Source organism: Oncorhynchus mykiss, chromosome 12 (assembly GCF_013265735.2).
Source record: "Oncorhynchus mykiss isolate Arlee chromosome 12, USDA_OmykA_1.1, whole genome shotgun sequence".
Taxonomy (NCBI): Eukaryota; Metazoa; Chordata; class Actinopteri; order Salmoniformes; family Salmonidae; genus Oncorhynchus; species Oncorhynchus mykiss.
In genome coordinates, this window is record NC_048576.1 from 96,714,157 (window position 1) to 96,728,956 (window position 14,800).

Below are 14,800 nucleotides of genomic sequence, written 5' to 3' on the forward strand. Positions count from 1 at the left end.
CACCCTATTCCCTACATAGTGCACTACTTTAGACCAGAGCTCTATGGCACCCTATTCCCTACATAGTGCTCTACTTTAGACCAGAGCTCTATGGCACCCTATTCCCTACATAGTGCACTACTTTAGACCAGAGCTCTATGGCACCCTATTCCCTACATAGTGCACTACTTTAGACCAGAGCTCTATGGCACCCTATTCCCTACATAGTGCACTACATTTGACCTGAGTCCTAAGGAATAGGGTGGCATTTTGGAAGCAGGCCATGTCTGAGCCCGACAGTTGATGTGGGCTCCTATCCTCTCTCTGAGTCTAGCTAGGACTGATGTTGTCCCTGGTTCACCTCTGCTCTGCTGGACCCTGGTCTCCGTGGGGGAGGGGGGGCGCTCTCAGGCACCGACCCAGGCAGGACGGGTACCTCGCGGGCAGGCAGCGGCTCCAATCTGGGCCCCCCGTGGGGCCTTCCCTGAAGCCATCCTCTACCCCTGACTGGCCACAGTGGATCTGGAAGGGGAGGGGCTGGTCGCTCCTCCTCTACCCAGCACGCCTGCCTGCTGGCTGGGATCCGGCGGCGACCAGGGCTGCCTCTGGGGCTGGCTCCACCACGGGGGCTGGGGGGCTGGGCTCTACCTAGCCTGGGGGAGCTGTCCCAGGGAGGCCGAGTGAACACGGAGGGGGCCTCCATGGGGTGGGATGGGTGTTGGAAGGAGGGAGGAGGGCGTGCTTCTTCTCTAAGCTGCCCTGACTCTGGCCTGGTCGGTCTCTCCTCCTCGAAGTGCACCTATAGGGGAAACAGACGGTCTTCATATCTACATCTGTCTGTCTGTCTGTCATCTTATCTACAACAAGAGTGCTTCATAAATGGCACCCTAATCCCTTTACAGTGCACTACTTCAGACCAGAGTCCTATGGGGTTATAGTACTAACCTGTGGTCTAGGTCTGCCTGCTCCCTGTCTCTGTAGACACTGTAACCTCCTGAGGAGAAAGGCCTTGTCCTTCCCCTCCTAACACCACAGAGAGAGAGAGAGAGAGAGAGAGAGAGAGAGAGAGAGAGAGAGACAGGAGGAGGAGAGAAATGGATGGATTAGACAGGGAAGAGAGGAAGGGGAGAGAGGAAGAGAGGAAGAGAGAGAGGGAAGGGAGGAAGAGAGAGGGAGGAAGAGAGAGAAGGAAGGGAGGAAGAGAGAGGGAGGAAGAGAGAGAGGGAAGGGAGGAAGAGAGAGGGGGGAAGAGGGAGAGAGGGAGGAAGGGGAGAGAGGAAGAGAGGGAAACACTGAGGAAGAGAGGTGCGTGTGTGTTTTTATAGGTGTGTGTGTGCTTCAGTGTATGTATGTGTAGGAGACCCTCACGTTGACGATCTGTTCCCGTAGAGACACGATGAGACGTTTACGACCCTGAGTCACCTGCCACAGGAAGTACATCACCACCCTACAGGAAGAGACATGATGAGACGTTTACGACCCTGAGTCACCTGCCACAGGAAGTACATCACCACCCTACAGGAAGAGACATGATGAGACGTTTACGACCCTGAGTCACCTGCCACAGGAAGTACATCACCACCCTACAGGAAGAGACATGATGAGACGTTTACGACCCTGAGTCACCTGCCACAGGAAGTACATCACCACCCTACAGGAAGAGACATGATGAGACGTTTACGACCCTGAGTCACCTGCCACAGGAAGTACATCACCACCCTACAGGAAGAGACATGATGAGATGTTTACGACCCTGAGTCACCTGCCACAGGAAGTACATCACCACCCTACAGGAAGTAAAGGCACATTTTTATATTTGAGTCATTTACCAGACGTTCTTATTCAGAGCGACAGTCAGAGAATCCATCTTAACATAGCTAGGAGCTAGGCTAGCTATAGCAACCACACGGTCATAGTACATTATCCCTCAATAGAGTAGTTATCAGATAGCTAGGAGCTAGGCTAGCTATAGCAACCACACGGTCATAGTACATTATCCCTCAATAGAGTAGTTATCAGATAGCTAGGAGCTAGGCTAGCTATAGCAACCACACGGTCATAGTACATTATCCCTCAATAGAGTAGTTATCAGATAGCTAGGAGCTAGGCTAGCTATAGCAACCACACGGTCATAGTACATTATTCCTCAACAGAGTAGTTATCAGATAGCTAGGAGCTAGGCTAGCTATAGCAACCACACGGTCATAGTACATTATCCCTCAATAGACTAGTTATCAGATAGCTAGGAGCTAGGCTAGCTATCGTAACCACACTGTCATAGTACATTATCCCTCAATAGAGTAGTTATCAGATAGCTAGGAGCTAGGCTAGCTATAGCAACCACACTGTCATAGTACATTATTCCTCAATAGACTAGTTATCAGATAGCTAGGAGCTAGGCTAGCTATAGCAACCACACGGTCATAGTACATTATCCCTCAATAGAGTAGTTATCAGATAGCTAGGAGCTAGGCTAGCTATAGCAACCACACTGTCATAGTACATTATCCCTCAATAGAGTAGTTATCAGATAGCTAGGAGCTAGGCTAGCTATAGCAACCACACGGTCATAGTACATTATCCCTCAATAGAGTAGTTATCAGATAGCTAGGAGCTAGGCTAGCTATAGCAACCACACTGTCATAGTACATTATCCCTCAATAGAGTAGTTATCAGATAGCTAGGAGCTAGGCTAGCTATAGTAACCACACTGTCATAGTACATTATCCCTCAATAGAGTAGTTATCAGATAGCTAGGAGCTAGGCTAGCTATAGTAACCACACTGTCATAGTACATTATCCCTCAATAGACTAGTTATCAGATAGCTAGGAGCTAGGCTAGCTATAGCAACCACACGGTCATAGTACATTATCCCTCAATAGACTAGTTATCAGATAGCTAGGAGCTAGGCTAGCTATAGCAACCACACTGTCATAGTACATTATCCCTCAATAGACTAGTTATCAGATAGCTAGGAGCTAGGCTAGCTATAGTAACCACACTGTCATATAGTACATTATCCCTCAATAGACTAGTTATCAGATAGCTAGGAGCTAGGCTAGCTATAGCAACCACACGGTCATAGTACATTATCCCTCAATAGAGTAGTTATCAGATAGCTAGGAGCTAGGCTAGCTATAGCAACCACACTGTCATATAGTACATTATCCCTCAATAGAGTAGTTATCAGATAGCTAGGAGCTAGGCTAGCTATAGCAACCACACTGTCATAGTACATTATTCCTCAATAGAGTAGTTATCAGATAGCTAGGAGCTAGGCTAGCTATAGCAACCACACGGTCATAGTACATTATCCCTCAATATAGTAGTTATCAGATAGCTAGGAGCTAGACTAGCTATAGCAACCACACTGTCATAGTACATTATCCCTCAATATAGTAGTTATCAGATAGCTAGGAGCTAGGCTAGCTATAGCAACCACACGGTCATAGCACATTATCCCTCAATAGAGTAGTTATCAGATAGCTAGGCTAGCTATCGTAACCACACGGTCATAGTACATTATCCCTCAACAGAGTAGTTATCAGATAGCTAGGAGCTAGGCTAGCTATAGCAACCACACTGTCATAGTACATTATCCCTCAATAGAGTAGTTATCAGATAGTTAGGAGCTAGGCTAGCTATAGTAACCACACTGTCATAGTACATTATCCCTCAATAGAGTAGTTATCAGATAGCTAGGAGCTAGGCTAGCTATAGCAACCACACTGTCATAGTACATTATCCCTCAATAGAGTAGTTATCAGATAGCTAGGAGCTAGGCTAGCTATAGTAACCACACGGTCATTGTCAGTACATCAGTCAGAGCTAGTAGCCTTAGCTTCTGTTCTTTATTTCATGGGAGGATAAAACCGTTAGACACACAGTAACATACTGTACCAGGACTGGACATAGGAGAAGTGTGTGTGTGTGTGTTTATGTGTGTGTACACAGCTACTCACAGTACTATGAGTGTTAGGAGGCAGTAGAAGACTTGACTGTGTAGTATAACGTTGATGATCCAAGCCAGCCAGGCAGAGTGGGGTTGAGAGGCCTGAAGGGAGGCTAGCCACTGATCTACAGTCTGCATCACCCAGTCCTGGCCCTGGAACGGACCACACACACTAGAGGGAGGGAGACTGGGGACCGAGACAGGACAGGTAGGGTTAGTGTGTGTCTACAGTCTGCATCACCCAGCCCTGGTCCTGGAACGGACCACACACACTAGAGGGAGGGAGACTGGGGACTGAGACAGGACAGGTAGGGTTAGTGTGTGTCTATCTACTGGTCTACAGTCTGCATCACCCAGCCCTGGCCCTGGAACGGACCACACACACTAGAGGGAGGGAGACTGGGGACCGAGACAGGACAGGTAGGGTTAGTGTGTGTCTACAGTCTGCATCACCCAGCCCTGGTCCTGGAACGGACCACACACACTAGAGGGAGGGAGACTGGGGACTGAGACAGGACAGGTAGGGTTAGTGTGTGTCTATCTACTGGTCTACAGTCTGCATCACCCAGCCCTGAAACAGACCACACACACTTAGAGGGAGGGAGACTGGGGACCGAGACAGGACAGGTAGGGTTAGTGTGTGTCTATCTACTGGTCTACAGTCTGCATCACCCAGCCCTGGTCCTGGAACGGACCACACACACTAGAGGGAGGGAGACTGGGGACAGAGACAGGACAGGTAGGGTTAGTGTGTGTCTATCTACTGGTCTACAGTCTGCATCACCCAGCCCTGGTCCTGGAACGGACCACACACACTAGAGGGAGGGAGACTGGGGACAGAGACAGGACAGGTAGGGTTAGTGTGTGTCTATCTACTGGTCTACAGTCTGCATCACCCAGCCCTGGTCCTGGAACGGACCACACACACTAGAGGGAGGGAGACTGGGGACAGAGACAGGACAGGTAGGGTTAGTGTGTGTCTACAGTCTGCATCACCCAGCCCTGGTCCTGGAACGGACCACACACACTAGAGGGAGGGAGACTGGGGACCGAGACAGGACAGGTAGGGTTAGAGTGTGTCTATACACCGGTCTACAGTCTGTGTGAGAAAGTTACAGATGCACAGATATCATCCCACCCCCCCCCACAAAAAAAAATGCTAACCCTGTTATTGTAATGGTGAGTGGTTAACATGTCCTGGGGGTGTGATATTTGAGCGTCTAACTTTCTCACTCATCATCATTCAAGATTCATTCATTCATTCACGATTAATTCACGGTAGCATCCACATTAATGTAGAAGTGTTTAGAAATATCTATTCTTATTTACAATAAAAGTGACTCCAAAATGACACAATACGTTATTTATTTACCCTTCATTTCTATTGGGCACCAAATAATCTGAAACAACCAAAACAAACAGCAAATGCATCCAACCAGTTTATAGAGTCACAAGCTTGATGTAGTCACTGTTTGCTAGAAATATGGGACTAAATACTCAACTTTAAACTACTTTAAGACACATATAAGTGAATTTGTCCCAATACTTTTGGTCCCCTAAAATGGGAGGACTAAGTACAAGAATAATAATAATAATAATAATTTCTAAACGGTTCACCCAATATGGATGACAATACCCTCAAATTAAAGCTGACAGTCTGACCTTTAACCTCGTAGTCATTGTATCATTTCAAATCCAAAGTGGAGTACAGAGCCACAACAAACAAACAAAATGGTCGCTGTCCCAATACTTTGGGAGCTCACTGTACTTCCTGTGCTTGGCCCTCCTATGTTCAACATAATAAACGGCTCCCTATCCTCCAGATGTGTCCCACACTCACTGAAAGTGGCAGTAATAACACGTCTTCTGAAAAAGCCAAACCTTGACCTGATAAATGAAAATAAACTATCAGTCTATGTCTAATCTCGTGTTCCTGTCAAAAACGCTAGAAAAAGCAGTTTCTCAGCAACTCACCGCCGTCCTGAAAACAAATCATGTATACGAAACGTCCCAGTCTGGTTTTAGACCCCACCATAGTCCTGAGACCAAACGTATGAAGGTTGTAAATGACCTATTAAATGGCGTCAGACCGAGCCTCTGCGTCTGTCCTCGTGCTCCTAGACCTTAGTGCCGCTTTCGACAACATCAATCAGCACATTTTTTGGGGGGGGGAAGATTGGAAACCATAAATGGTCCACACGCGCAAGTTCTTATCTGTCAGAAAGATATCAGTTCGTCTCGGTGGATGGTTTGTCTTCGGACGTTTGGTGTTCCCCAAGGTTCCGTTCTAGGACCACTATTGTTTTCACTATATGTGCTACCTCTTGGTGATGTCATAACGGAAACACAAAGTCAACTTTCACTGCTATGTGGACGACGCACAGCTATAGATTTCAATGAAACATGGTGAAGCACTAAAAATTGACAACCCCAAAGCCCGTGCTTCAGACATAAGGAAGTGGATGGTGGCAATTTTGGTACTTTTAGTCTTTGACAAAACAGTGATGCTAGTTCTAGGTCCCAAGAAACAAAGAGATCTTCTGTTGAATCTGACAATGACAAATCTCGATGGTTGTACAGTCGTCTTAAATAAAACTGTGAAGGACCTCGGCGTTACTCTGGACCCTGATCTCTCCTTTGACGAACAGATAAAACGTTTTTTTCCCATCTTGCAGAAAAGCTAATCCATGCTTTTGTCACTTCAAAACTAGACTAGCTTCAGCTAGCACTAAACACGGCTGCTAGAGTCTTGACATATTACATCATATCACACCAATCATATTACACCAGTGCTAGACTCTCTACACTGGCTTCCTGTTAAGGCTAGGGCTGATTTCACGGTTTTACTGATAACCTACAAAGAATTACAGGACTTGCTCCTACCCATCTCTCAGAGTTAGTCCTGTGGTACATACTGTATCTACATGTACGCTACGGTCACAAGACGCAGGACTCCTTATTGCCCCTAGAATTCCTAAGCAAACAGCTGGAAGCAAGGGCTTTCTCCTATAGAGCAACATTTTTATGGAATGGTCTGCCTATCCATGTGAGAGATGAAGACTCGATCTCAACCTTTTAAGTCTTTACTGAAGACTCATCTCTTCAGTAGGTTCTTTGATTGAGTGTAGTCTGGCCCAGGGGGTTTGAAGGTGAACGGCAAGGCACTGGAGTGACCAACCATCCTTGCGTTTTCCGCCTTGTCCGGCTCCCCTCACTCCACTGAGTTCCTCTGTCTCTGACCCGATTACGGAGGCTGAGTCACTGGCTCGCTCTCACTCTCCCATGCCCTGTTACGGTGCGTGAATGAGGACCCAAAAGCGAATTAACTTAAACAGAGCTTCTTTAATTACCAAACATAGGTAGGCTCAGACGGACCGGCAGATTCCGACAGGACAAGACAAGGTTACAGCAAACATGACGACAGTCTGGTTCAGGCATGAAACACAACAAACAATAATCCGACAAGGACAGGAGCAGAAACAGAGAGAGATATAGGGACCTAATCAGAGGGAAAAAGGGAACAGGTGGGAAAAGGGGTGACGAGGTGGTTAGGAGGAGACAAGGCACAGCTGGGGGAAAGAGGGGGAGAAAAGGTAACCTAACAACGACCAGCAGAGGGAGACAGGGTGAAGGGAAAGGACAGAGACAAGACACAACATGACAGTACATGACAGTACCCCCCCACTCACCGAGCGCCTCCTGGCGCACTCGAGGAGGAAACCTGGCGGCAACGGAGGAAATCCTCGATCAGCGCACGGTCCAGCACGTCCCGAGAGGGAACCCAACTCCTCTCCTCAGGACCGTACCCCTCCCAATCTACGAGGTACTGGTGACCACGGCCCCGAGGACGCATGTCCAAAATTCTACGGACCCTGTAGATGGGTGCGCCCTCGACAAGGATGGGGGGGGAGGGGGGAAGACGAGCGGGGGCGCGAAGGACGGGCTTGATGCAGGAGACATGGAAGACCGGGTGGACACGACGAAGGTATCGCGGAAGAAGAAGTCGAACTGCGACAGGATTAATGACCCGAGAAATACGGAACGGACCAATGAACCGCGGGGTCAACTTGCGAGAAGCCGTCTTAAGGGGAAGGTTCTGAGTGGAGAGCCAAACTCTCTGACCGCGACAATATCTAGGACTCTTAGTTCTACGCTTATTAGCAGCCCTCACAGTCTGCGTCCTATAACGGCAAAGTGCAGACCTGACCCTCTTCCAGGTGCGCTCGCAACGTTGGACAAAAGCCTGAGCGGAGGGGACGCTGGACTCGGCGAACTGAGATGAGAACAGCGGAGGCTGGTACCCGAGGCTACTCTGAAAAGGAGATAGCCCGGTCGCAGACGAAGGAAGCGAGTTGTGGGCGTATTCTGCCCAGGGGAGCTGTTCTGACCAAGACGCAGGGTTGCGAAAAGAAAGACTGCGTAAGATGCGACCAATAGTCTGATTGGCCCGTTCTGCTTGACCGTTAGACTGGGGGTGAAAGCCGGAAGAGAGACTGACGGAAGCCCCAATCAAACGGCAAAACTCCCTCCAAAATTGAGACGTGAATTGCGGACCTCTGTCCGAAACGACGTCTGACGGAAGGCCATGAATTCTGAAAACATTCTCGATGATGATTTGTGCCGTCTCTTTAGCAGAAGGAAGCTTAGCAAGGGGAATGAAATGAGCCGCCTTAGAGAACCTATCGACAACCGTAAGAATAACAGTCTTCCCCGCTGACGAAGGCAGTCCGGTGACAAAATCTAAGGCGATGTGAGACCACGGTCGAGAGGGAATAGGAAGCGGCCTGAGACGGCCGGCAGGAGGAGAGTTACCGGACTTAGTCTGCGCGCAGACCGAACAAGCAGCCACGAAACGACGCGTGTCATGCTCCCGGGTGGGCCACCAAAAACGCTGGCGAATGGAAGCAAGCGTACCCCGAACGCCAGGGTGGCCGGCTAACTTGGCAGAGTGAGCCCACTGAAGAACGGCCAGACGAGTAGGAACGGGAACGAAAAGAAGGTTCCTAGGACAAGCGCGCGGCGACGGAGTGTGAGTGAGCGCTTGCTTTACCTGCCTCTCAATTCCCCAGACAGTCAACCCGACAACACGCCCCTCAGGGAGAATCCCCTCGGGGTCAGTGGAGGCTACTGAAGAACTGAAGAGACGAGACAAAGCATCAGGCTTGGTGTTCTTAGAGCCCGGACGATAAGAAATCACGAACTCGAAACGAGCGAAAAAACAGCGCCCAACGCGCCTGACGCGCATTAAGTCGTTTGGCAGAACGGATGTACTCAAGGTTCCTATGGTCAGTCCAAACGACAAAAGGAACGGTCGCCCCCTCCAACCACTGTCGCCATTCGCCTAGGGCTAACCGGATGGCGAGCAGTTCGCGGTTACCCACATCATAGTTACGTTCCGACGGCGACAGGCGATGAGAAAAATACGCGCATGGGTGGACCTTGTCGTCAGAGAGGGAGCGCTGAGAAAGAATGGCTCCCACGCCCACCTCTGACGCGTCAACCTCGACAACGAACTGTCTAGAGACGTCAGGTGTAACAAGGATAGGAGCGGATGTAAAACGATTCTTGAGGAGATCAAAAGCTCCCTGGGCGGAAACGGACCACTTAAAGCACGTCTTGACAGAAGTAAGGGCTGTGAGAGGAGCTGCCACCTGACCGAAATTACGGATGAAACGACGATAGAAGTTCGCGAAGCCGAGAAAGCGCTGCAGCTCGACGCGTGACTTAGGGACGGGCCAATCAATGACAGCTTGGACCTTAGCGGGATCCATCTTAATGCCTTCAGCGGAAATAACAGAACCGAGAAATGTGACGGAGGAGGCATGAAAAGTGCACTTCTCAGCCTTCACAAAAAGACAATTCTCTAAAAGGCGCTGGAGGACACGTCGAACGTGCTGAACATGAATCTGGAGTGACGGTGAAAAAATCAGGATATCGTCAAGGTAAACGAAAACAAAGATGTTCAGCATGTCTCTCAGGACATCATTGACTAATGCCTGAAAGACAGCTGGAGCGTTAGCGAGGCCGAAAGGAAGAACCCGGTATTCAAAGTGCCCTAACGGAGTGTTAAACGCCGTCTTCCACTCGTCCCCCTCCCTGATGCGCACGAGATGGTAAGCGTTACGAAGGTCCAACTTAGTGAAAAACCTGGCTCCCTGCAGGATCTCGAAGGCTGAAGACATAAGAGGAAGCGGATAACGATTCTTCACTGTTATGTCATTCAGCCCTCGATAATCTATGCAGGGGCGCAGAGACCCGTCCTTCTTCTTGACAAAAAAAAACCCCGCTCCGGCGGGAGAGGAGGGGACTATGGTACCGGCGTCAAGAGCTACAGACAAATAATCTTCGAGAGCCTTACGTTCGGGAGCCGACAGAGAGTATAGTCTACCCCGGGGGGGGGTGGTTCCCGGAAGGAGATCAATACTACAATCATACGACCGGTGTGGAGGAAGAGAGGTGGCCCTGGACCGACTGAACACCGTGCGCAGATCGTGATATTCCTCCGGCACCCCTGTCAAATCACCAGGCTCCTCCTGTGAAGAAGAGACAGAGGAAACAGGAGGGATAGCAGACATTAAACATTTCACATGACAAGAGACGTTCCAGGAGAGGATAGAATTACTAGACCAATTAATGGAAGGATTGTGACAAACTAGCCAGGGATGGCCCAAAACAACAGGTGTAAAAGGTGAACGAAAAATTTAAAAAGAAATGGTTTCACTATGATTACCAGAAACAGTGAGGGTTAAAGGTAGCGTCTCACGCTGAATCCTGGGGAGAGGACTACCATCCAGGGCGAACAAGGCCGTGGGCTCCTTTAACTGTCTGAGAGGAATGTCATGTTCCCGAGCCCAGGTCTCGTCCATAAAACAGCCCTCCGCCCCAGAGTCTATTAAGGCACTGCAGGAAGCTGACGAACCGGTCCAGCGTAGATGGACCGACAAGGTAGTGCAGGATCTTGAAGGAGAGACAGGAGTAGTAGCGCTCACCAGTAGCCCTCCGCTTACTGATGAGCTCTGGCCTTTTACTGGACATGAAGTGACAAAATGACCAGCGGAACCGCAATAGAGACAGAGGCGGTTGGTGATTCTCCGTTCCCTCTCCTTAGTCGAGATGCGGATACCTCCCAGCTGCATGGGCTCAGCACCCGAGCCGGCAGAGGAAGATGGTAGTGATGCGGAGAGGGGAGCGACGGAGAGCGCGAGCTCCTTTCCACGAGCTCGGTGACGAAGATCAACCCGTCGCTCAATGCGAATAGCGAGTTCAATCAAGGAATCCACGCTGGAAGGAACCTCCCGGGAGAGAATCTCATCCTTTACCTCTGCGCGGAGACCCTCCAGAAAACGAGCGAGCAAAGCCGGCTCGTTCCAGCCACTGGAGGCAGCAAGAGTGCGAAACTCAATAGAGTAGTCTGTTATGGATCGATTACCTTGACATAGGGAAGACAGGGCCCTGGAAGCCTCCTCCCCAAAAACAGATCGATCAAAAACCCGTATCATCTCCTCCTTAAAGTCCTGATACTGGTTAGTACACTCAGCCCTTGCCTCCCAGATTGCCGTGCCCCACTCACGAGCCCGTCCAATAAGGAGAGATATGACGTAGGCGACACGAGCAGTGCTCCTGGAGAAAGTGTAGGGCTGGAGAGAAAACACAATATCACACTGGGTGAGGAACGAGCGGCATTCAGTGGGCTCCCCAGAGTAACACGGCGGGTTATTGATTCTGGGCTCCGGAGATTCGAAAGCCCTGGAAGTGGCCGGTGGATCGAGGCGGAGATGGTGAACCTGTTCTGTGAGGTTGGAGACTTGGGTGGCCAGGGTCTCAACGGCATGTCGAGCAGCAGACAATTCCTGCTCGTGTCTGCCTAGCATCGCTCCCTGGATCCCGACGGCTGAGTGGAGAGGATCCGAAGTCGCTGGGTCCATTCTTGGTCGGATTCTTCTGTTACGGTGCGTGAATGAGGACCCAAAAGCGAATTAACTTAAACAGAGCTTCTTTAATTACCAAACATAGGTAGGCTCAGACGGACCGGCAGATTCCGACAGGACAAGACAAGGTTACAGCAAACATGACGACAGTCTGGTTCAGGCATGAAACACAACAAACAAGAATCCGACAAGGACAGGAGCAGAAACAGAGAGAGATATAGGGACCTAATCAGAGGGAAAAAGGGAACAGGTGGGAAAAGGGGTGACGAGGTGGTTAGGAGGAGACAAGGCACAGCTGGGGGAAAGAGGGGGAGAAAAGGTAACCTAACAACGACCAGCAGAGGGAGACAGGGTGAAGGGAAAGGACAGAGACAAGACACAACATGACAGTACATGACATGCCCTCCCTAGGAGGGTGCATCCCGTCATGCCACGCTGTACGAGTGAGTGGGTTGAGTCCCTGACGGGGTCTTTCCTGTCCAGTTTTGCGCCCTCTGGGACTCCTGTGGCGGGGGAGATCTTCGTGGACTATACTGCCCTACCATCACACAGGACACCAGATAAGACAGGATAATTACACCAGATAGGACAGACTGACCCTGACCCGGCACATAGACTATTACAGAATAGATACTGGAGACTGAGACAGGGGAGGGTCGTGGTTACCCCCCCACACCACCAAAGGGATATCAACAGACCACTAACTTACTACCCTGAGACAAAGCAGAGTATACTGCCCTACCAAGCAAAAAGGCAGTACCTGCTCATAGCGTGGAACAGCTTTGATTCACCTTGGTTTCACAGTACCTGTATGCTGTTACTGCTAATATGACCCCCATTTTCTACAAAACACAATACAACAGAGGAAGGATACTTGTCCACATGATGAAGCATGTATTTAATGTAGCAAAAAATTACATTAACTAATTTTCAACCAAATGAGCAGTTACTGCCTTTTTGCTTGTTAGGCATTCTATGTCTCCCCTCCCGGAGGACCTGGGCCCATGCCTCAGAACTACCGGGCCTGACGATTCCTGCTGCTGGTCATCTATGAACATTTGAACATCTTGAAGAACGATCTGGCCTTCATGACCATGTTCTGTTATAATCTTCACCCGGCACAGCCAGAAGAAGACTGGCCACCCCTCAGAGCCTGGTTCCTCTCTAGGTTTCTACCCAGGTTCCTGCCTTTCTAGGGAGTTTTTCCTGTTTGTGGTTTTAGGCTGGGTTTTCTGTAGAAGCACTCTGCTGATGTAAAAAGGGCTTTATAAAAAACATTGTATTGATTGTGAGTGTGTGTGTGTGTGTGTGTACCTCCAGAGTGTGTATGCCAGCAGGGCCAGAGTCCCCAGGTAACAGGGGAGGAAGAGGAGGGAGATGAAGAGGGTCTGCATCTGACCCACCCTACTCCAGGAGCTGGGAGGATGGCAGCTCCTTATACTGGTCTAGGAGAGAGGTAGGGAGGGAGGAGGGGGGGTGGAGAGAGGGGGGAGAGAGGTAGGGAGGGAGAGAGGAGGAGGGAGAGAGGTAGGGAGGGAGGGGGGAGAAAGAGAGGTAGGGAGGGAGAAAGAGAGATGGGGGAGCAAGGGGGAGAGAGGAGGAGAAAGAGAGGGAGGGAGGGAGGGAGGGAGGAGGGGGGAGAAAGAGAGGGAGGGAGGGAGGGAGGGAGGAGGGGGGAGAACGAGAGGGAGGGAGGGAGGGAGGAGGGGGGAGAACGAGAGGGAGGGAGGGAGGGAGGAGGGGGGAGAAAGAGAGGGAGGGAGGGAGGGAGGAGGGGGGAGAAAGAGAGGGAGGGAGGGAGTCTGAGTCTACATCTCAAATGGAACCCTAGTATTACAACGGAACCCTAGTATTAGAATGGAACCCTAGTATCACAATGGAACCCTAGTATCACAATGGAACCCTAGTATTACAACGGCACCCTAGTATTACAATGGAACCCTAGTATTAGAATGGAACCCTAGTATTACAACGGAACCCTAGTATTAGAATGGAACCCTAGTATTACAATGGAACCCTAGTATTAGAATGGAACCCTAGTATCACAATGGAACCCTAGTATTACAATGGAACCCTAGTATTACAATGGAACCCTAGTATTACAATGGAACCCTAGTGTTTTCTCCAGGGCTCTACCTTCTTTAGGTGGAAGATTAGGAAGAGTTTGATGAGCTGAACGACAGGGAGGAGAGGAGAGAAGTACACCCCTATCCTGGAGAGGGAGAGAGACAGAGAGAGACAGACGGACAGGCAGACAGACAGGCAGACAGACCGACAGGCAGACAGACCGACAGGCAGACAGACAGACCGGCAGACAGACAGACAGGCAGGCAGAGCAACATTAAGACAGTCTCAAGCTAATGATACACTAGCATTTTCTTTTGCCAATATTGACAAGCAATGTTGCCAGCATGGGGAATTTTTATCAGCTGCGCCACCTAGTGTGCAATTTTAGGACTACTCCAACCAGAGCTCAGATATTGGTCATGTGATCAGTCTGCTATTCTAATATATTTTGAAAAAATTGTTGTTTTTTTGCTGTAGAGAAAAAATGTACATCCATTTTGCTGTGAAATGTTTGCCATTCACACCTCATATGTTGCCTCACTATAATATTGTATCATGATACGTTAATGCATACATACTGTGTTCAGTTTGTCATGTTTAACTGACGGAAATGGTGGGCATGCTAATCGATTATATAGATATAGGTTACTAGAGAGGCAGAGAGGGTATATATATATATATAGGTTACTAGAGAGGCAGAGTGGGTAGGACTATAGGTTACTGTACCAGGCCAGGGTCTGAGCGTTGATCAGATCTAGAACGTTCCTGGCCACGTCAAACTCTGCCGGCTTCACAACACACCTGGTGGCAATCACACTAAAGACAACAACAGGTGTGCTTGAGTCCATGTTGGAGTTAAATACTAAACTATCT

At 49.6% G+C, this 14,800-nt stretch overlaps 1 protein-coding gene across 1 annotated transcript; it reads right to left on the reverse strand.

Moving 5' to 3' along the window:
- Positions 1 to 133: 133 nt before the first annotated feature.
- Positions 134 to 14,775, reverse strand: LOC110518479 (transmembrane channel-like protein 5). Its single transcript, XM_036939558.1, has 7 exons — positions 14,654 to 14,775; positions 13,997 to 14,072; positions 13,175 to 13,305; positions 3,943 to 4,119; positions 1,348 to 1,426; positions 925 to 1,002; positions 134 to 778 (listed from the first exon to the last, which is right to left on the reverse strand). The coding sequence occupies exons 1-7, from the start codon at positions 14,773 to 14,775 to the stop codon at positions 314 to 316; spliced, it is 1,128 nt and encodes a 375-aa protein (XP_036795453.1). The 3' UTR covers positions 134 to 313.
- Between the last annotated feature and the right edge of the window lie 25 nt (positions 14,776 to 14,800).

What these genes read in the sequence shown, in the direction of transcription:
- LOC110518479 (XM_036939558.1), bottom strand. Translation starts at nt 14,775, where the DNA reads ATGGACTCAAGCACACCTGTTGTTGTCTTTAGTGTGATTGCCACCAGG. An exon ending in TACGGGAACAGATCGTCAAC is followed by an intron (nt 1,003 to 1,347) that starts GTGAGGGTCTCC and finishes CTGTGGTGTTAG; the next exon opens with GAGGGGAAGGACAAGGCCTT. An exon ending in CAGGCAGACCTAGACCACAG is followed by an intron (nt 779 to 924) that starts GTTAGTACTATA and finishes TTTCCCCTATAG; the next exon opens with GTGCACTTCGAGGAGGAGAG.